Source organism: Euleptes europaea, chromosome 4 (genome assembly GCF_029931775.1).
Source record: "Euleptes europaea isolate rEulEur1 chromosome 4, rEulEur1.hap1, whole genome shotgun sequence".
NCBI lineage: Eukaryota > Metazoa > Chordata > Lepidosauria > Squamata > Sphaerodactylidae > Euleptes > Euleptes europaea.
Genome location: NC_079315.1, coordinates 15,757,737 through 15,780,213, shown reverse-complemented (window position 1 = coordinate 15,780,213; position 22,477 = coordinate 15,757,737). Strand labels below are relative to the sequence as shown.

Genomic DNA, 22,477 nt, shown 5'->3' with positions numbered 1-22,477 from the left:
GAATGGGGAAACAAATCCAGTCAAATGGGGAAACTGGCTCTTGATTATCGTGACTGCCATTTGAAATGTGTAAAAATATGATATGTATATTTTTAAATAATGTATTTTATAGAACATATGTTCTGTGAACTATGACTGAACGTTGTGGGATTGCCTGTATCGAAAAAGCTCATGCGAAATAGGACTCTCTACCGGAAACCTATCTTTTTCGGCACCCTTGGGCTTCATTGAACCAAATGGTTATTTTGGCACTTACCTTGTATCCAAATTGGAAGTTGTAAATGTATCTATTTACCACCATTGTTCATGTTTACATGTTTATGTGCTTATATTATATTGACTGTCTGTTAAAGCAGCAGTAGTTTTGTGTTTTTCTGCCATAAGTGCCTGCTCTTTGTTGTAATCCTACCCTAGGGGCACTAGCTTACTAGTTTGATTTCCAAACCTCCAGGTAGTAGCAGGAGATCTCCTGCTATTCCAACTGATCTCCAGCTGACAGATCAGTCCCCCTGGAGAAAATGGCCACTTCGGCAATTGGGCTCTATGGCATTGAAGCCCCTCCCCAAACCCTGCCCTCCTCAGGCTCCACCCCAAAAATCTCCCACCGGTGGCAAAGAGGGACCCGGAAACCCTAACCACAGGCCACAGGCCCCTTGCAAGATGCCTTAAGAAAGGACTTTAACTTGTAACAAGAAATACAAAATGTAAGTAATGTTATAATATTGATTTATTCTAAATAATGGACATAACTGCAAATGGAGATTGAATATGTATATTTATTAATATAAGGGATATGAAGAGGGACTGATGAAGCACTGGAAACTGCCATCTTCCTCTTCCTCGCTGAACACGAAGATATCTTGAACATACCAGAACATACTTACCTGAGTACCCTCGTTCTGCACCTGGAAAACAACAATAATTCAGAAGTGTGTCAGATATGGGACTGTACAAAGGATGTATATTTACCTTTTGAATATAATTTGTGATTTGTTTGTTTCACATTGTTTAATACAGTTTTGTTATTTGTTACATTCGTCTGGACATACCTTTCCTTCTGTGTTAAGTTTTGGATAACCTCCAGGTACTAGCCGGAGATTTCCCACTATTACAATTGATCTCCAGGTGACAGAGATCAGTTCACCCGGAGAAAATGACCGCTTTGGCCGTTGGACTTTATGGCACTGAACCCTGCCCTCCTCAGGCTCCGCCCCCCAAAATCTCCAGGTATTTCCCAACCCGGAGCTGGCAACCCTACCAGACACATGCTCTCAGCCTAACCTCCCTCACAGGGTGTTGCGAGGATAAAAATGGAGGGATACAAATTGTGAAAGAAAGAAGAGGGAGTGAGAATGTTGAAGCAAGCATGTTGGAAGCAAACAGGTCAGGAGACTAATTTGCAAGTCAAATAGAAACTATACAGCAAACATGTAATTCCCAGAGTAAACCGATGGTCAAATCTTAGAGCAAATGCAGCCCGGGGCAGACTAAAACACCATCAGAGAGCCCAGGAAGAAATTTCCACAGCAGAAACATGTCCTGTTTACTGTGGGGATTTGGCCAAAGTTAAGTCCGAGGCTGCAAAAAGCAACAGGGAGTCTGGGAGCCCCTTAAAGGCTGACAGATCCCTTGAAGCACGAAAGCCCACTTTCACAAAACTCCCTTCTGGGTTTTGGATGTATCACGTTTACTAAGAGGACCGCCCCACCCCTTGTGATTCAAACCTGAAGTGTTGTCAGGTTGACTTTGAATTCCTTGTTTCGGCTCTGGCTTCAAGGCCGTTTATCGGTGCAGCCGTCAGCTGGCTTTGCTTTGCTTTACTTCCCAGGGTTTGAAGCCTGTGGGAGCCTGGTACCTCCAACTGCCTGTGATGTGACTGTACTGTGTCTGTAATTCTCCATATAACCAATTGCTTCCCCATCCCCCTTCGTTCCTGCCTTTTGACTTCTAAGCTCTGCATACCTGTTACCAACTCTTTTGGACTACTTGTCTCTTGATGTGGCTATTGGACTTTCAGTGGAAACAAGTGCTTCCAAGTGTGCATTTCATTCTTAGAAGAGAATTCTGGGACATAATGATGTGCCAGGGAGCATGTGTGAATGTGTGTCTGGACAGAAAGAACGTCTTTGGCTTGCAGGATACTCCATGACGGTGCTTTTTGCTCTATCTCCAGCCGATAGAGATCAGTTCACCTGGAGAAAATGGCTGCTTTGGCAATGGGACTCGATGGCATTGGTCCCTCCCCTCCCCAAACCCCACCCTCCTCAGGCTCCGCTCCAAAATCTCCAGGTATTTCCCAACCTCGAACTGGCAACCCTAGCTGGCAACTAGGGTTTTGGGGTTATGTTGAACAGTTTAACTGAGATTGAGACTGGGAAGGGCAGCCATGAAGGAGCTAGAAAAGATTCTGAAGTGTAAGGATGTGTCACTGGCCACCAAGATCAAGTTAATTCATGCCACTGTGTTCCCTATTCCTATGTATGGGTGTGAAAGCTGGACATTGAAGAAAGCTGATAGGAAGAAAGTAGACTCCTTTGAAATGTGGTGTTGGAGAAGAGGGTTACGGATACCGTGGACTGCCAAAAAAAAAAATCACTAGGTTCTAGATCAAATTAAGACTGAACTGACGCTAGAAGCTAAAATGACTAAACCGAGGCTAACGTATTTTGGTCACATTATGAGAAGACAAGTCACTGGAAAAGACAATCATGCTATGAAAAGTTGAGGGCAGCAGGAAAAGAGGAAGACCCAACAAGGGATGAATTGACTCAGTCAAGGAAGCCACAGCCCTCAATTTGAAAGATCTGAGCAAGGCTGTCAAACATAGGACATTTTGGAGGACATTGATTCATGGGGTAGCCATGAGTCGGAAGCGACTTGACAGCACTTAACACACACACACGCACAGTGCCATCACTGGGGATTTCGGTCCATGTGAAATTCCTTGGAGTCAAGGAAACTCTCACAGGCCTCTACCTAGGGCTTGCTTTTTAATTCGTATGCAAGCAAGAAGAAAAACAATGAGATTGCTGGCCACTGCCTCTCCCTGAAAAAACACACCCAGAGCAATTAACTTATCTAGAGTTTAGTAGCCATAAATAGCTTCCAGAGAAAAAGCAGGCCCTGGCAAATATACTTTAATTGGCTATAAAAATAACTCGGTTCCCCAGTGGAAACTTCAGCACCTTCTTTGTCATCTTAGTTCCTGAGAAAGAAGGGGTTTATCGCCTTATTTCTGGCAAGGGTGCTGTGCTTTTAAGAGCTGCATAACAGGCAACAATTCCATAGGCCAGTGTTCACCTTCCCTGCATCTCAACGTAGACGAGAGCTCCACCAGTTGAATTTTGCCTGTTGCGCAGCTGTTAAATATACCAGAGTCTTGCAGGGGAAAACCTGGAAAGTCAGCAAAACACATGGAAGCCGGAACTGCTGCGCTTTGCGGGAGGGGAGAATGTAGAGAAAGAACTTCACACTGAAGTAGCCCTCATTAGGGGAGGGGCTGTGGCTCAGCTTGTAGAGCATCTGCTTGGCATGCAGAAGGTCCCAGGTTCAATCCCAGGCATCTCCAGTTAAAGGGAATAGGCAAGCAGGTGATGTGAAAGCCCTCTGCCTGAGACCCTGGAGAGTTGCTGCCGGTCTGAGTAGACAATACTGACTTGGATGGACCAAGGGTCTGGTTCAGTATAAGGCAGCTTAATGCGCTCAGTGTGTTCATGTGCTCATTTGCGTGTTAGAGAGAAACCTCTGGGAGTCAGGGCATCAGATTTGGGTGTAGCAGAATGAGATGCGTCCTCGGTACATCGACCAATGGGAAGCTGGCCATGCATCAGGATGTGGGTTTTATGTGCGGCTGGGGGGAAGAATTTGCCTAGGAAGTAGCGTGTGGGCGTTAATCACCAAGGTGCGGCTGTAGTGAGACAGCAGGGTTCGCCGTCTCCCTGGAATCGGCCACAGCTATTTATTTATGCACCTAAGTGCTTCTTTCCCTGTGGTGATCCACACTCACCGGAAAAGAAACTTGATGCAAAGACAGTCCTGTTTTGAGAAGGGGAAGAGTGCCCTCTGTAGGCCTGTAGTTCTCTGATTGGATGCGTAGATCTGCAGTCGGGCCCTGACCTGAGGGTAGGGTTGCCAGGTCCCTCTTCGCTACCGAAGGGAGGTTTTTGGGGTGGAGCCTGAGGAGGGCGGGGTTTGCAGAGGGACTTGAATGCCATAGAGTCCAATGGCCAAAGTGGCCAATTTCTCCAGGTGAACTGATCTCTGTTGGCTGGAGATCAGTTGTAATAGCAGGAGATCTCCAGCCGCCACCGGGAGGTTGGCAACCCTACCTGAGGGTCTAGGCTAGCCCAGTCTCATTAGATCTCAGAAGCTAAGCAGGGTCAGCCCTGGCTAGTAGTTGGATGGGAGACCACCAAAGAGTACCAGGGTCACTATGCAGAGGAAGGCAATGACACACCACCTCTGAATGTCACTTGCCTTGAAGAAGAAGAAGAGTTGGTTTTTATATGCTGACTTTAGATCAAAGCAGCTTACAATCACCTTCCCTTCTTCTCCCCACAACAGACACCCTGTGAGGTAGGAGAGGCTGAGAGAGCTCTAAGAGAGCTGTGACTGGCCCAAGGTCACCCAGCTGGCTTCATGTGTAGGAGTGGGGAAACAAATCCAGTTCACCAGATTAGCATCCGCCGCTTATGTGTAGGAGTGGGGAATCAAATCTGGTTCTTTAGCTCAGAGTCCTCCAGATCAGAGTCCTTGAAGACCCTACTGGGTTGCCATAAATCGGCTGCGACCTGATGGCACTTTCCATCACCAAAACACAAAGCATGGATGATAAAATACCAACATTAAATCTTATTTTGGACATTTACCAATAGAGAGGCAGACAGACAGATGGACAGACCCTACGAGTGGAAGGAAGAAGGGTTTGAATCTTCCCACATTTGCATGGCTTTGCCAGTCAACCACCATCCTGTGGCCCTATGATTAGCCCTAAAAAGGGGGGAAAATACTAGGTAGAAGGGTTTCTTTGGGATTTTATTGTACTTGGCATGTTTTCACTTTGGATTTGTAAGCCACCTGAGATACCCATAATGTTGCAGATTTTATAATAATTTGAGCCGATTCAGGCACTAAAATGCTCAGAGCAAAATTTGTGGATCTGAGTTAAGTGAAAACAGGCTTTCAATGGCATTGTTCAGTTCATATCTGGGGCAAAACCCTTGACTCCCTTTGGTGGTATACATAATTTATACAACCCAGGCATCTCCAATGAAGCTAATCAAAAGGGGGACTTTGGAAACTTTAATCTTTACTAAACTCCAGCACTTTTACAAAGCCCCCATTTCTGTAGAAACCAAGAAGTCTTCTCTCCTCTGTCTCAGTTTCCCCAACACTTATTTTGGCAAGGCATTGGTGCTTCCACATGGCTATTTGTTCTCTATATGGTTCTCAGTGCTGCTGTAGATGCAGAGGTACTTGTATTGGCAACAGAGAATCCGCATAGTGATTTCCCCACACATACTTTCCTTGCTTCAGCCACCTATGGCTCTGTTCTCCCCAGCTCCGTCATAGGACTTAAAAAAAATCATAATTGACATATTGCTACAGCACGCTATAGGGATATGTCAGTTACCTTTCCTTAAATAAAAATATCCTAGAGGATCCCTCTGGTGGCAAGTGGGGGGATGGCAAGAAAAATAGCATTGATGCGGACAGCCCCTGAAAAAATCCACATTTGTCATTTATGCATGGGAGTTTTGCCTGAGGTTTGTCGCTGGCTGAACCCACACTTTCCTGTTGGGAATCTCTGCACCAGCAGCCTCCAAGCTCAAATCAAGTCCCCGCCGCTTTAAACACTGCTTTGTACTTGCAGTGCTCACTGTGAGGGAAGATTCCCCCCGCCCCTGCAAACACAATCGCCGCATAAAAATGCATTTTAAGAACAAAAAACAGAGCCATCAGAAAGAAAGGCAGGGAGAGAAATCCAAGCCTCGATTTTAAGAAGCGTTTCTTTTTCTCAGAAAGAGCTCCGAGGAAGCAGGAAGGATTTGAATCGGCGCCTCTTTACACGCTGCTTTGTGATTGGCTGTGAAAGAAGCCAATCTTTTTGTGGCCCAGCTTTGCCATCTGTACGGAGATTTCAGCCGGGTTAGAGGGAAAAGGCGGAATAACAGAGGAACGGGAAGACCGGACATTGTGAGGGCTGGCAGTGAAGTCATTTCGAATGGACTCTTGCAGAGCTCCAAGAAACAACTGAGTCAGACCGGGGCCGAACGTGAGTCCAAGCGCCCGTGCATATATGACCATTGTCTCATCCAGAGCAGGAAGAAAGGTGAAAAGCGCACTAATGCTCCACAGTGCTGTGCAGATACTGGGAGAAAGGCTGCTCCTGTTCAGGACCTACATTTTTTCTTTGTAAATACATTTGGCTTTGGTCATATCCCTTCAGTTTCCTGAAGACAGATGTCCAGACACTATCAAATGTCCATTCACAACAATTTCAGATCATCTGCCTTTATCAAATCTTTATCATAGCAATGAGGTTTTCATATACTGAGTGAGACCCTTGGTCCATCAAGGTCAGTATTGCCTACCGTCATGGAGACCTATTAATTTCACAGCTTGTACCCCAATAAGCCCCTTGCTCTATACTAAGGTTGAAAACAGGGCATTTTGAAGAAGAAGAAGAAGGAGGAGGAGAAGGAGAAGAAGGAGGAGGTTTTTATATGCTGACACCCTATGAGGTAGGTGGGACTGAGAAAGCTCTAAGAGAATTGTGACTAGAAATTTCCTTTAGTAACCATCAGGACACACTTTATTCAATTCTTTATTAGTCAGCATGCATACGCGACTGAGAAGGGGAAGGATCGTGGCTTTAGGGGCAGGACTGTGGCTCAGAGGTAGAACATCTGCTTGGCATGCAGAAGGTCTCAGGTTCAATCCCCGGCATCTCCACTTAAAGGGACTAGGCAAGCATTTGATGGGAAAGACCTCTGCCTGAGACCCTGGAGAGCCGCTGCCAGTCTGAGTTGACAATACTGACTTGTATGGACCAAGGGTCTGATTCAGTATAAGGCAGCTTCATGTGTTCATGAGAAACTATACCAGCTAATGTATGACGTAGAAGATACTTTACCAGAAACAGGCCCAAAATACAGGTCAAAGCCTTGCCTCAAAGTAAGCACTGAAGTTGGTTCTTCTAGGAGTCACTTCCCACATGGCGGTTTTCCTACGGAGGTATGATCCTACATAAGAAAATATGTATATTCATCATTTGTAGTCAAATGACATGTTTTGCTTACTGAGGTAGCACAGTTGGTACATTCATCACACATGACAGTCTACACATGAGAACCAGTGTGGCGTAATGGTTAAGAGCTGCCGACTCTGATCTGGAGAACTGGGTTCGATTCCTCACTCCTCCACATGAAGCCTGCTGAGTGAGCTTGGGCTAGTCACAGTTCTCTCTGAACTCTCTCAGCCCCACCTACCTCACAAGGTGTCTGTTGTGGGGCGGGGAAGGGAAGGTGATTATAAGTCGCTTTGAGACTCCTTTCAGTAGAGAAAAGTGGGGTATAAAAACCAACTCTTCTTCTTCTTTCATTTCTCTACAAAACAGACATATCAATGCACGTAAATCACCACCGTGGTTAAGAGCGGTGGTTTGGAGCGGCGGACTCTGATCTGGAGAACCGGGTTTGAGTCCCCACTCCTCCACATGAGTGGCGGACACTAATCTGGTGAACTGGATTTGTTTCCCTTACTCCTACACATGAAGCCAGCTGGGTGACCTTGGGCTAGTCACAGTTCTCTTTGAACTCTCTCAGCCTCACCTTCCTCACAAGGTGTCTGTTGTGGGGAGAGAGAGGGAAAGTGATTGTAAGCTGGTTTGATTCTCCTTTAAAAAGGTAGAGAAAATCAGCATATAAAACCCAACTCTTCCTCCTTTTGTTTGCCTTTCTCTGTAGCATAACCAGCTGCTTCATTGTTAATTGCATCTTGTTCAAATAAAAGATTTCTACCAGAAGATAATGTTTTGCAAAGACAAATAAAGCGATTAGGAGATAAAAATGACAGCTCAAGAATACTTCTGTTAAATGAGAGTTCCTGAACAAGCAGTGGAAACCCAACTTCCTGTACTGGGTGTCAGAAGCAAGCAGCTGAGTGGAGCAACGGTTACCACTCAGCTGGTTCTTAATAAAGCAGCAACCATGTCCTTTGGCTGGAGTATCATCCTACTTTGCCCTCTTGTTCTATTTGATGTGGCCGGGACTTCCAGTGGTAAGTTCAGAAGATATTTCTTTGCTGAACTTGCATAGGTGTGTTTAATAATACCAGGTATCAGCGATGCTTTATTTTGTCTAAAGGATATCTGGCAGTGGGTGGGGGTGGGTTTTTTTTTAATAAAATTGTTACAGTCATACACCAGAACATGTATAAAATACAGTCTTAAACCGGCGCTTATATAAAATGCAATCAATAATCCACGCTAAAAGGGGTGGGGGTTTTAACATCAGCTGTTCCAGTGCTACAATTTCTTTGTCCAAGAGAGACAGCGGCAAGGTTTCCAGCGAGAATATGATTGGTGAGGTTTTCAGGTATTTCCTTGGGGAGAGCGTTAAGGTTGTCACCTGGTGTACCGGCTGTGCTCCTGTGCGTTTAACTGCTAGCCAAAACATACATCTGTACACTGCTTTACCTACAAAATATTATATGCCAGGTAAACATGTACATATAGGAGAAAGGTGGATGGTGAATGAAGTAAATAAATGAGCACACATTAACACTTGAAGCTGCCTTATACTGAATCAGACCATCAAGGTCCATCAAAGTCAGTCTTGTCTACTCAGACCGGCAGCGGCTCTCCAGGGTCTCAGAAAGCGGTCTTTCACATCACCTACCTGCCTAGTCCCTTTAACTGGAGATGCCGGGGATTGAACCTGGGCCCTTCTGCATGCCAGGCAGATGCTCTTCCCCTGAGCCATGGCCCTCCCCATGGCTCTCCAGGGTCTCAGAAAGGGGTCTTTCACATCACCTACCTGCCTAGTCCCTTTAACTGGAGATGCCAGGGATTGAACCTGGGACCTTCTGCATGCCAAGCAGAAGCTCTGCCACTAGGGTTGCCAGGTCCCTCTTTGCCACCGGTGGGAGGTTTTTGGGGTGGCGCCTGAGGGGTTTGGGGTTTGGGGAGGGACTTCAATGCCATAGAACCCAGTTGCCAAAGCGGCCATTTTCTCCAGAGGAACTGATCTCTATTGGATGGAGACCAGTTGTAATAGCAGGAGATCTCCATCTAGTACCTGGAGGTTGGCGATCCTATCTGCCACTGAGTTACAGCCCCTCTCCTAAATACTGAAAGTCCAGGGGCAGGAGCAGAAAGAGGATGCCAAGCCTAGATGGTCTGTGTGTAATGCTCAGGAGGAGACCGGGGCTTCCATACAGCCCAGCAGAGGACCCAGCAACACGGATAGCAATATGGGGACCACATGGGTCTCATGTGGCCGGCGGCAACATGCAATCCCTGCATTGCTGCCACCAGCCATGGGATTCAGCTCAGCTTGCTCCTGGCAGCCCTAGCCCTCCCGAAGACCAGCTCACCGGGAACTTCCCCAGTTAAGTTAAAGAGCTAATCTGCTCCCTGGCAGTAACACATTAGAAAGGATGGAATAGAACCAGACCTTACAGATGACCTATGAAGAAGAAGGGTTGGTTTTTATACCCCGCTTTTACTCTACCATAAGGAGTCTCAAAGTAGGGTTGCCAGCTCCGGGTTGAGAAATACCTGGAGATTTTGGGGGCGGAGCCTGAGGAGGGTGAGGTTTGGAGAGAGGAGGGACTTCAGTGCCACAGAGTCCAATTGCCAAAGTGGCCATTTTCTCCAGGGGAACTGATCTCTATCGGCTGGAGATAGTTGTAATAATGGGAGATTTCCAGCCACCACCTGGAGGTTGGCAACCCTATCTCAAAGCGGCTTACAATCTCCTTCCCTTCTCCCCCCACAAAACAGGCACCTTGTGGGGTAGGCGAGGCTGAGAGAGTTCTGAGAGAACTCTGACTAGCCCAAGGTAGGGTTGCCAACCTTCAGGTATTCCTGAATCAGGATAATGATTGTCCAATATACATGGTTGCACAGACAATTTCAACGAGTTGCTAGGTTCCCTATCGTGGATAGTTTGTATCCCCTTAGGGAACCTAGCAACGCGTTGAAATTGTCTGCGCAACCATGTATATTGGGAAATCATTATCCTGATTCAGGAATTCATGAAATGGAAATTTTGTATATGGTTGCTTGTTTCATCCCGACGGGAGAATTGTATCGAGAGCTGTAAAAGCTGTTACTTAAATCAAGTTGGCACATTAACGTTGAAATTAAACGGGACTGAGGAAGACTTGAAACGATCGTATCCCTTTCTACTCATTCTTCGTTTGAAGACGTTGACCTTGGATTGATTGTTACTGTATACTTTTTAACCTTACCTTGTACATACTTACCTTTAAGATAGTTTGCTACACACTTTGTTGTATACTTTGTGTTCAATATAATTCACTGTTAAGCCATGCTATCTTTAGTGTTTCCTGTGCTAAGTTTCCAACCCTTGGGAATAGCGCAGAGGTGTTTATTTTTGGTTGCTCGCTAACCTTCAGGTATTAGCTAGAAATCTGTTATTACAACTGAGCTCCAGCCAATAGAGATCAGTTCCCCTGGAGAAAATGGCCACTTTGGCAATTGGACTCTATGGGATTGAAGTCCCTCCCCTCCCCAAACCCCACCCTCCTCAGGCTCCACCCCAAAAATCTCCAAGTATTTCCCAACCCAGAGCTGGTAACCCTAGCCCAAGGTCACCCAGCAGGCTTCAAGCGGAGGAGTGGGGAATCAAACCTGTTTCTCCAGATTAGAGTCCACCACTCTTAACCACTACACCAGGGATGGGGAACCTCAGGCCCGGGGGCCGTATGCGGCCCCCGAGGACATTTTTTGTGGCCCTCGGGAGCTCCAGAGCCCTGTCACGGAGGAGGGGCGCAGGGTGGCCCTCCCCCAGGGTGTTCCTGGGGCCACGGCTTACAGGGGCGCTGCGGCGCCCTTTGGACCTCCTCTCGCCTGTTGGTCAGCGAGGGGAGGAGGAGGGACGCTTCCCCCAAGGCTGCCCCCTACAGTCGCGGCGTGCAGGAACGCCACGGCACATTGTAAGCCCCTCTCGGTGCCTGTCGGCTGTTGAGCAGCAAGGTGGGGGGGGTGGAAAGAGGCAGGTGGCAGAGCATGCATGCGGGAGCCGATCGGGCTTCAGGGGGGGGTTTTGTGGACTTTGGGGGGGGAGGGCATGGAGACTGGGGTCCGGTGTGGGGCCGGTGTGCATGGGTGTGTGTGTGGGGGGGGAGTCTTTTCTCTCTTCCTCTTTTTCTGTCACTCCTTCTCCTTTCTCTCCCTCTTTCTCCCGCCTGGGAGGGGGGAGTGGGGGCGCCCTGCAGGCCTTCTCTGTGTGGCCTCCCCTGGGTTTGCCAACCTCCAGGTGGTGGCTGGAGACCTGGCAGCCCTAGCCTCTCCCCCCCACCGGGAGATCTACACCTGGTATGGCCCCTGAATGATGTCATAAATGTGCAAATTGCCCTTGGCAGGAAAAAGGTTCCCCACCCATGCACTACACCATGCTGGCTCTCAGGGTCAGTTAGGCCACTCTGTACATCACTCAAACCCAATTGCTGCATAAAAAAAGCATTTTAAGAACAAAAACAAAAAACTGAGCCATTTGAAAGGAATGGGGGAGAAACCTAAGCCTTGTTTTTAAAAGCCTTCTGCTCAGAAAGAACTCTGAGGAAGCAGGAAGCATTTTAATCCCTGCCCCTTGACATGCTGCTTTGTAATTGGCTGCTTGCTGTGAGAGAAACCAAGCTTCTGTGTCCCACGCTTTGCCATATGTGTGGGGATTTCAAGCAGGCTGGACTCAGGGGAGAGGGAACAATCGGGTTAACAGAGGAACAGGAAGTCCCGGGATTTGTGAGGGCTGGCATTGAGGTCATGTCTAATGGAGGGAAAACTCATGCATAGCTCCAAGGAACAACCGAGACAGACGGTGTGTGTGTGTGAAAGTGAATGAAAGTACCCATGCATAAACGACCAAAGTTCCTCCCAGGATGAGGGGGGCATGTGGGGCTGCAGGGGAGAGTCAAGAAAGTCACACTTTGCGGGTGGAAATCCTTCCAGCTGCGGAAATGCTCCAATGGATCCAATTCTGTATCTCTGGCTAGCTTGGGGCTGCAGATCAGTTTCTGTGCAATGCAATGCCTCAATTAGAAATCAAGCTTGACAACAAGAGTAAGAGTTACAAATATGTTTTCGTATGCTTTGTGTACTTTGACATACTTAAAAAAAATAGAAATTAAGAATGACAATCAAGAGTAAGAGTTACAAATATGCAGTGAAGGCAAGTAGTATATTAACAATATAGAGAAGTAAAAAAAATCAGAGGATCTATTATTAACAGGTTAGAATTTTGGCTTAACACAGCTTATAAGTAAGATAGAAAAATTATTGTCATTTTATCAAATCTTTGTATGACCACCCAGAACCCTTTCCTTTTTTTAATGTACTGTTTTGTACTGTTTTCTATTTTTCTGTATTTTCCCGTTTCCTATTTTTTTATTTCTGTTCATATTTTTATTGAAATGAAATAAAAATCTTTTTTTTTAGAGTGAGAGTTTCATAGACAGTATTTAGTAGTGACCTTTCCTGAGTCTTCTTCACACATGGGGAGGGGTCGTGGCTCAGTGGTAGAGCGTCTGCTTGGTTATGCAGAAGGTCCCAGGTTCGATCCCCAGCATCTCCAGTTAAAAGGACTAGGCAAGTAGGTGATGGGAAAGACCTCTGCCTGAGACCCTGGAGAGTCGCTGCCAGTCTGAGTAGACAATACTGACTTTGATGGACCAAGGGTCTGATTCAGTATAATGCAGCTTCATGTGTTCATGCTGGGTACTCCTGGATTTCTCTATGCTTGATTACTGTGTACTGGCGGTCATCATTTGATGAATGTGAATATGTAGACCCGCCCTAAAGTATTCATGAGACAGAGCAACTGCATAAGTTCTGACATGCATTTAGGTTGGCAGAGGCTTGTTAGTTGCACAAGCGCATAATTAGGATTAGCGTGCTGCAAGGTGCTTGCCTAACTTACCCACTTATCTTTGAAGCCGATCTCTTGTTGAAATACATCATTACTTTTCCAGGGGGTGGGGGATCATCCGCTGAAGACAAAGACGTTTCAACACCCTTTAAAATGTCCCAAGCCAACGGTCAATTGCCGAATGACACTAAACCACAGAAGGAGTCTTTAACTGTGAAAGGAAGGAAGAAGACACCCTTTCTTCCTCACGCGACACCAGTCTAGATTGAGCAAGACCAATTATTTCATTCCAAACTCAACAAAAAGTAAAAGACTTTATTTGGGAGGGGAGGTAAATTCAGCAGCATAAATAAGCATCTGTGACACACAGGCCGTTTATGCTTGGTAGTTAGCAGAGCGTTCCAGGCTTAAGTGCCCTGCATATTTTGTTGAGTTCTTCACGCTGAACCGTCATTCCAGAAGTCACTGTGAAGCTGGCGCATACCTGCTTCGCATTTCTTAAGAGCCCATTTAACGCGACCTTTTTTATTTGCTCCATCCCCGCCTCAAAGCATTCACTCAAGGAGGCATGAAGAATCACAGCTGCAGGTTAGCTATGCAAACAACAATTGCTAATGGCTATGCAAAAGAAGGCACGAAGGAGCAGGCGAGTGGGGGGGTGGAATTTGTTTGACTTTCTCCTCTTGCATCGGACCGTGAATAGGCATTTTAAAGGTCGGATTTAAAAAAAGAGCTTTGAGCGAGCATCAAAATCAACCCTGCATAAATGACCACAGAGTTATGCGTCAGGACTACATTAAACTAATAATGCCGTATGGGCCATGTCTTTCTGGGCCTAAGCACCTCAGCCACATTTTAGCGCTAAAATTTAATCTGTTCATTCAGAGAGAAAATTCTTGTCTGAAACCTGGAGAGGGAAAGATTCCATACTTGAATCTTGCATCTCTTTGGGTTTTGTGTAAAACATCCTGGTGCCGTATTCTGAATGAGTGTATCAATGTGGCTCTGGTCAAATAGACACCCTTCAACATTCTCTATTCAGCTGTGACCTGCTCAGTGAGGTGAGAGATAGATGGAGAAAACCTTTTATCTGGGACCCTACGTGTGAATTGGATAATCTGAGGTTTCTTTTAGCAGGGGTGGGTTTTAATATTACATTGGCAGTTGCCAAGTTTTCCCCCAGTCGATTAAGATTAAAAATTCTTAAGTCTCTGTTGTTTATCCATATAAATATATGGACAAATAAATATATTTTTTCCTTTCTATTAGTTTTAATCTTAGTGTGACACTGTTCAGAGCTGAATTGGCTGTATGAGCAGTATCATTAAAGTAATTTAAAAATTAATTACAGGTGTAACATCCTGGCCCTGCCCAGATGCACAGGCTATGGAAATATGAAGCTCTTAGAAAACCAACTGTGGGAGACCACCAAGGAAGACTCTGCAGAGGAAGGCAATGGCAAACCACCTCACTTGCCTCAAAAGCTCCTTGCTGGGGTTGCAATAAATAAGTCGGCACTTGATGGCACAGACCCATGTACTGCACCAGCCTCACTATAGAGTCCTCATTTTAGAGGTCTGGACCATTCATCGCATTGAAACAGGGTACTCATCTGACCCACGGGTGATTACAGATGAAGGTTAAAGCCCTCACACTGCGTTTTGGCATGAGCTGCTCCTTCTCCTCTTGTTGTGACATTGTAGGGGTTATGGGCCTGTTACGGAAGACCCATAAATCAGGCTTTCAGGATTAGAAGCACAAAGACCCCGGACCAATATTCTGGAAAAACAGGTTTTTATTTAGCAGCTGCTGGTCCCAAACTTTGCTCTCAGGAGCATTAAATTAAGTTGGGCCCCGAACAAAAGAATGCAAGATCTTTTATAACAGGGATGGGGAACCTCAGGCCCGGGGGCCATATGTGGCCCCCGAGGACATTTGTTGTGGCCCTTAGGAGCTCCGGGGCCCTACTGTGGAGGCGGGGCGCAGGGCAGGAAAAAGGTTCCCCACCCCTGTTTTATAACCTTTAGCAAGCTCATTACAATACATTATCTATGCATATTTTATAATAACCTTTTACTGGATACAGAGTCTTAGCAAATAGCTTATTGACTAGTTATTATATTCAGCTTATTTCTAAATGGTTACAACACAAAGAAATATTATTGGTCAGCATAAATGCATACAAGATCTCATTGGTTAACATAAGTTCTGTTTGAAGTTCATCACTGCACCTGTCATTTTTATCTGGCCACCATTAATCATATCCCTCCCTTGATATTCTGGCGTCTGTCTTTCTTCTTAATATCATTCTGGTATCTGGTTAGCCTTGGACCAGCCAAGTAACACTCCTTTTTGATTTTTGGTACCGTATCTTTTCCTGTTTGCCTCCTTCTGTCTGTCCCTGAATTCCAAATATATCTTTCTGGGGCCCTCTTTTGGACGTTAGTGATTTTTATTTTAGAGGCCTTTTGTCTCAGGCCCATCTTCTCAAATGGCTAGGGTTGCCAACCTCAAGGTACAAGGTGGAGATCTCCTGCTACTACAACTGATCTCTAGCCAATAGAGATCAGTTCAGCTGGAGGAAATGGCTGCTTTGGCAATTGGACTCTACGGCATTGAAGTCCCTCCCCTCCCCAAATCCCGCCCTCCTCAGGCTCCACCCAAAAAAACTCCTGCCGGTGGCGAAGAGGGACCGGCAACCCTACAAATGGCACAAGGCGGTCTTCAGCTGGCCTTGCGGTCACTTGCTTTGCCCGCACCTCCTAACTGATAGTGGATTTCTGTCACATTTTTTCCTTTGAAAATCCAATTCTGTCATTCATGTCTTACTTAGGCCTTTTATGCGTGGCTGTTTCCCTCGTGGTCACCCCTGCAACGCCTTCGGGTCTTTGTTTTGATTATGCATGCCATTCCCGACCATCAGAGGTTGCCTCACTCTCCCCCTGCGTTTCCCCACATTTTGCCCACGTTTTCAGGGACCTGTTTTACCTCTAATTTGAAAATGCAGCTAACACGGGGAAACACAGGGGGAGAGCAAGGCGACCTCTGACAGTCGGAAATGGTATGCATACTTTGATGCTTACTTTGTTTTCCCTTAAACTTCTCCCACAACCATGTCAGAGCCTGTCCCTGGAACCATCCCATGCCATAGCTTGCTTATGCATCTGCAAGACTGGCGAGGAGTCGGCTCTTTACTTTCAAGCTCTTCTTGAGTGATGGCTTCAATTGAACCTCGCTGTGATGCTGATCTCCTTGAGGAGACTCCTACCCTTTTCTTTGCTTTCTCCATTATAGTCGTGGAGAAACCCTGAGAAGTGTTGAAGCAGCAGTACTATTTTTATGTGCTGCTGGAACTTGTATCTCCCTTGAGAGCGTGGTTTTATTTTTTTTGCAAAATCCTGGAGGTAGATCTTTGAACAGAGGGTGGTTCCGGTGGGCAACACCGCGCTTGCAAGAAACCTTAGGACTGTGTTTTGGGCACGTTGTACATTGCACCATAAGGAAGGCAGGAATTGTGGCTCTAGGTCACATGGGGATGATGAGATGCGGGCAGTGGTGTGGGTTTTCTGGAAAAATATGAATCAGAAGATTTTCTGGGAAAATGTTCTGATGCTCTAAAACAAAGCATGACTTGATTCAGCATATTTATTTTGACTTGTATTTAGTAAATAGATTTTTAAAGTACCCCATTCTATTTTTACCTAACAATAAATACTTCAACTGAAATGTTTGATTAGGGGGGGAAATCAAGTGTGGCTTAAATGTTCTACTCAAAAAAATTCAGAGCTTTTATGTGGAAATGGTTTTGATTGCATAAATACTTGTAAAAATGCAGAAAGTATATCATGTACTTCCTTTGCATTTTTTAAACTGAAGTGGGGTGGGGGGAGACTAAATACCCTGAAAACTGTTGATGTACTAAATGCCCTGAAAACTGTTGATGTACTGTTGATGTACAGACATAAAGGACAGCGTGTGATATGTCTCGAACATAGTTGTCTACTTACCTGTTTCAACAGAATTTAACTCTATTCAGTGGTCAACGGGGAACCCTCTGTCTCTCTCCATAGCGTCATGTGCATTAATGGTTAGTTCCATATCAGATCGGTGATTACAATATTCCTTGTACCCTATGAGAGGAGGCATAAAAATAAGAATTGAACCTTTCTCTTTGATATAACCCTCACAGTCAATCAAGGTGAATTAATAACTTGATTTTAGTTTGGCTTATTATAAATGTTGGGGTTGAATTCTTCCCATCCCCTCTGAAAATCTATAAACCATATATATACTCTTTCACACAATTCCAAGATATCACTTGAAAAGCATTTAATTACAGCTGTGAAACTACATGCCTTGCCTGATATTATATTGGTAATGGCATCCATTCATTTTTATTACTTTTATGAAACTGTTGATCTTTAGAAACAGAAAATTTCCCACAGAAAACTGAAGTGCTGGAAAACATTCCAGAAAAATGTCTGCCCCACATCTTCGGAGGTGATGGGGGCTAGCAGTGGGACATGTGCAGAGCAGGAGGATTCATTTGGAAGACTGGAAGTTCTTTTTGGTTGGCACAGATCATAAGAAAGTCTTCTGGGGTAGCTGGGGTTGCCAACCTCCAGGTACTAGCTGGAGATCTCCTGCTATTACAGTTCATCTCCAGCCGATAGAGATCAGTTGACCTGGAGAAAATGGTCGCTCTATGGCATTGAAGTCCTTCCCCTCCCCAAACCCCGCCCTCCTCAGGCTCTGCCACAGAAATCTCCAGGTATTTCCCTCCCCGGAGCTGGCAACCCTAGGGGGTAGCGCTAGGGTGGATCACCTAAAAGGAGCTTTAGTTGTGTAGTGCTGTAATGGACTTGCCAAAATGAGTGGGAAGTGTAGCGCGCACACGCACACACATGTTCTGGAGCCCCCAGCTGCTCCTTGTCATTCTGTCAACTTGTGTGGCATCTCTCAGGACTATTGAAAGCAAGTTACTTCTGTGCACATTCTATGCAAGAACTCGCCAGGTTGGGGCGAGGAACCTAGTGATGTAACATGTTTTCTCACAGTGCAAGATGTCTAATGAATTGTCCACTGATGCTGTTGCCTTAATACAGGTAGCTTTAGGCAACTACCCAGTTCAACAATTAAGCCTGGATTTCCTGTCCCCGTCAAGACCAGTGACCCAGGAGTACGGAAAGCAGCTAGGTATGGTGTTTATACATACAACAACGTCTCCAACGACATCTTTTTGTTCAAAGAATCTTGCATAAACAAAGCCATGGTGCAGGTAAGAACAGTCTGGTTGTTATGGCAGGTAAAGGTTGTCCCCTGTGCAAGCACCGGGTCATTCCTGACCCATGAGGTGACGTCACATCCCGATGTTTACTAGGAAGACTTTGTTTGCGTGGTGGTTTGCCACTGCCTTCCCCAGTCGTCTACACTTTATTCCCAGCAAGCTGGGTCCTCATTTTACCGACCTCGGGAGGATGGAAGGCTGAGTCAACCTTGAGCTGGCTGTCTGAATCTGACTTCCGTCGGGATCGAACTCAGGTCGTGAGCAGAGCTTGGACTGCAGTACTGCAGCTGACCACTCTGCGCCACGGGTTCACCTGTTGTTTCCCTAGCGTTGATGGCTAAGCAAAGCCATGTGGGAAGCAAGATTTCCATTGCAACACTTTCAAATGCACCTGATAGCCGAACCTGATATTCCCTCATTACTCATAATGTTATTTATATTTATTTAAAAATATGTATAATTAATTATTTTTGACTGTGCTGGATAAGGGTGGCATTATTTTCATCCCTGTGTAATTTTCCTGACCTTGAGGCCTAGTGTTGTGAAGCAGATAAAATGCTGGACTAAAGTGCTGGAGATCCAAGTTCAAGTCATGACACTTACTAGGAAGAGGCTGTAGCACTTTTTCTAAGCCCTCCCACAACATTGTTAGACAGATGATTGAGCCTTCGTTGCCAGCATTGTGTACACTAATTACTTTTATTATTCCACTGTAGTCTATGATCAGACAGGTTATCCAGAGCTTTGTCAAAACCCTGTGAACAAAGACATAGAAGATTGTGTGTGTGATGCAGTTGTTACAGTGCTAGACTAAAAACCGGGAGATCCAGGTTTGACTCCCTACTTTGTAGGGTTCCCAACCTCCAGGTACTAGCTAGAGATCTCCTGCTATTACAACTGATCTCCAGGCGACAGATATCAGTTCGCCTGGAGAAAATGGCCGCTTGGGCAATTGGACTCCACGGCATTGGAGTCCCTCCCCTCCCCAAAGCCCCCCTCCTTAGGCTCCGCCCCAAAAACCTCCTGCTGGTAGCAAAGTGGGACCTTGCAATCCTACTACTGTGTTATGGAAGCTTTTGCTGTGGCTAAGTGGTAGAGCATCTGCTGGGCATGCAGAAGGTCCCAGGTTCAATCCCCAGCATCTCCAGTTAAAGGGACTAGGCAAGTAGGTGATGTGAAAGACCTCTGCCTCAGACCCTGGAGAGCCGCTGCCAGTCTGAGTAGACAATACTGACTTTGATGGACCAAGGGTCTGATTCAGTATAAGGCAGTTTCATGTGTTCAACTTGGGCCAGTCTCTCTCTCAGTCTAACCTACCTCATAGGGTCGATGTGAGGATAAAATAGAAGAGAAGATGTAAGATGATTTGGTTTTAAGATGTATGATTATTTGGTTCCCCATCTGGAAGAAAGGTAGGGTCTAAAGCAGGGATGTCGAACTTATTTGTAATGATGGCCGAATGTGACATAAATGTCACTTGGTAGGGCGGGGTCATGCCTCGCCAGCCCAGATCGAGAGTTGGGGGGAGGTGGCTGCCATGGCTGGTTCTCGAGCTGGGTAAGAGCTCTCAAGGGGCCGAATCTGGCCCCCGGGCCTTATGCCTGGCCCCCGGGCCTTACCCCTGGCCTAAATGAAGTAAATAAACAAAAGTGTGCTCACCCCACAGGCACAAATATTTCTATCATAACCAACTTTTGAAATGCCTAGTAGTCTTATAGAGTCCAATGAAGACAACTAGGAGGAGGTTAAAGGAACAGTTCTTTATTTAGCTGAACAGAGACCCTGGGGTGAAATAACCCACAAATAAGATGCAGAGTTACTCACCAGAGAAACAAAGGAAAGTCAGTATCATTTATGCATTTGCATGGGGCAGGCCCATGGCTGCTGACAAGCAGATTGATACACAAAAGCACCAATGCACATTAAGTGTCCACCCCACTCCAACCAGCACAACCTATACACATTGGCTGAAGGCCTAACTTAGTGAGTGCCTGATCTTGTGAGCTTGGTAAGCAGAAACATTCCTGAAGATGAACGTAACCCAGAGCTCTGCTGGTGCGAGGCGGTACCAGACACAGAGACCATGATTTGTTGGTTCATGGCTCCCGGATGCCAACTTCCCAAAGCTTCCATGTGTGTGCGTATGAATACATAGTGTTCTAAACCAGCCCTTATATCTGGGCATTACACTTTCAGCTCTGAAAAAATTACCACTTATCCTCAGCTTCTGAGGTTCTCTTCTCTCATCTCTACTTTAGCCTTACTGCTGTTTACTGACATGGAAACTGCTTTCTCTAGATTGTGAGCGGGCTGAAGTATAACCTTGATGTCGATATTGGCCGGACGGTGTGCACCAAAAGGAAACATCCCCGCTTGGACCGATGTCACTTTCAGAAGCGCAAGAAATTGAGACAAGTAAATAGATTTTCCTTCACTTTTCTTTTGGAAACTATATTCCAAATGCAGCAAGGGCACCGTCTACTCTCTACATTAAGGTACATTCACTTGTGACTTCAGCAGTCATGCCTCCATCGGTGTCCATGAGTAGGGTTGCCAACCTCCAGGTGGTGGCTGGAGATCTCCCGCTATTACAACTGATCTCTAGGCGACAGAGATCAGTTCCCCTGGAGAAAATGGCTGCTTTGGCAATTGGATTCTATGGCATTGAAGTCCCTCCCCTCCCCAAACCTTGCCCTCCTCAGGCTCCACCCCCATAATCTCCCGGTATTTCCCAACCTGGAGCTGGCAACCAGATATGTGGCGAGGCCAGAGCTGTGTGTCCCAGCGGCTTTCACATCACAGAAATAATATAAGAGGGGAGTCCCAATGCTTGCCGAATACCTGAATAGTTTGTTTTACTATGCATCTTTGCTGTTAGATACAAATATCATTCAAATTTTATTGTGTTTTGTAATTGGCTTATTGACCAATTGAATTGTTCTGTCGTACGTGTAATTATCTTTGAGTCCCAATGAGAAAGGTGGGCTATAAATTAAAATAAACAAATGACATCACGGAGTTGTCTTTCCTGACCTCAGATTCTTCCTATATAAGCAGATTTTCTATATTTTATCATTTATGCTGGTATCGCATAGAAAAAGTACTGCAACAGGGATGACCCGTCTTAAACACAACAGCAAGACTAGCCCTTTGCCATACTGGACACAAAGGTGGTGTGAGAGCCCACGGTGTTGTGGGAATTGTGACCACATCTATTTTTAGGGCTGCCAAAGAGGAAGGTGAAACAATTTTGAAATCGCCATTCAGGATCTTGAAACCATTTTGACAATGACATGAAGTTGTTTCCTGGATGTGGAAATCTTAAAAGTTGATTTCTCTCTTTTTCCTCTCCACAGACATTCAGATGTTATTTTGAAGTCTGGCTTACTCCTTGGCTGCAGAGGGTTGAGGTATTAGTCTCCCATTGCCAATGACTTCTCCCCAAAGACAGCTGAAGGTTCTACCAGCGTGTTCTTTGCCCTGTGTCAAAACTGTCAATAAAGAAATTGGACTGAAAATATTTGGCATTTCCTTGGTTTTCTTTGGTTATAATTGACTAATTCTGGCCCAGGCATCTACCCATTAACCTCCCCGTTCTTTCCCAGCACCAAGGCCCTGATCCACAGGAGGGGGCCATGGCTGAGTGGTAGAGCATCTGCTTGGCATGCAAGATCCCAGGTTCAACCCCCAGCGTCTCCAGTTAAAGGGTCTAGGCAAGTAGGTGATGTGAAAGACCTCTACCTGAGACCTTGGAGAGCTGCTGCTGGTCTGAGTAGACAAGACTGACTTTGATGGGCCAAGGGTCTGATTCAGTATAAGGCAGATTCACATATTCACAGGCCTCTGGACAAGGTCTCCTCCAGGGTTCCCTCGAGCTACACAATGTATGAAAACAACCCGCCTGACATGTTTTTAGCAACACAGACTAGTAATAGTTTTTCTGTATATGCACTAAACAGTTTCCCCCATTCTTCTCCTCACATTCATCCAAGTGCTTCGGGCTGAATACATGGTTACTCACCCCTGCTATTCTCAGAACAATCCTGGTTCCAGGTTCAATCTCCAGTTAAAAGGA

At 45.8% G+C, this 22,477-nt stretch overlaps 1 protein-coding gene across 1 annotated transcript; it reads left to right on the top strand.

The window, feature by feature from the left end:
* The first annotated feature begins 8,210 nt into the window (after positions 1–8,210).
* Positions 8,211–21,836, top strand: CST7 (cystatin F). The gene is made up of 4 exons (XM_056848932.1): positions 8,211–8,280; positions 18,221–18,393; positions 20,701–20,817; positions 21,759–21,836. Exons 1-4 carry the CDS (start codon positions 8,211–8,213, stop codon positions 21,834–21,836), a joined length of 438 nt encoding a protein of 145 aa, XP_056704910.1.
* Positions 21,837–22,477: the final 641 nt, after the last annotated feature.

Bases quoted from the DNA above. Each gene is read 5' to 3' on its own strand.
- CST7 (XM_056848932.1), top strand. From the start codon at position 8,211: ATGTCCTTTGGCTGGAGTATCATCCTACTTTGCCCTCTTGTTCTATTT. The intron at 8,281-18,220 runs GTAAGTTCAGAA...GCCTTAATACAG, and splicing joins TGTGGCCGGGACTTCCAGTG to GTAGCTTTAGGCAACTACCC. The intron at 20,818-21,758 runs GTAAATAGATTT...TCCTCTCCACAG, and splicing joins AGCGCAAGAAATTGAGACAA to ACATTCAGATGTTATTTTGA.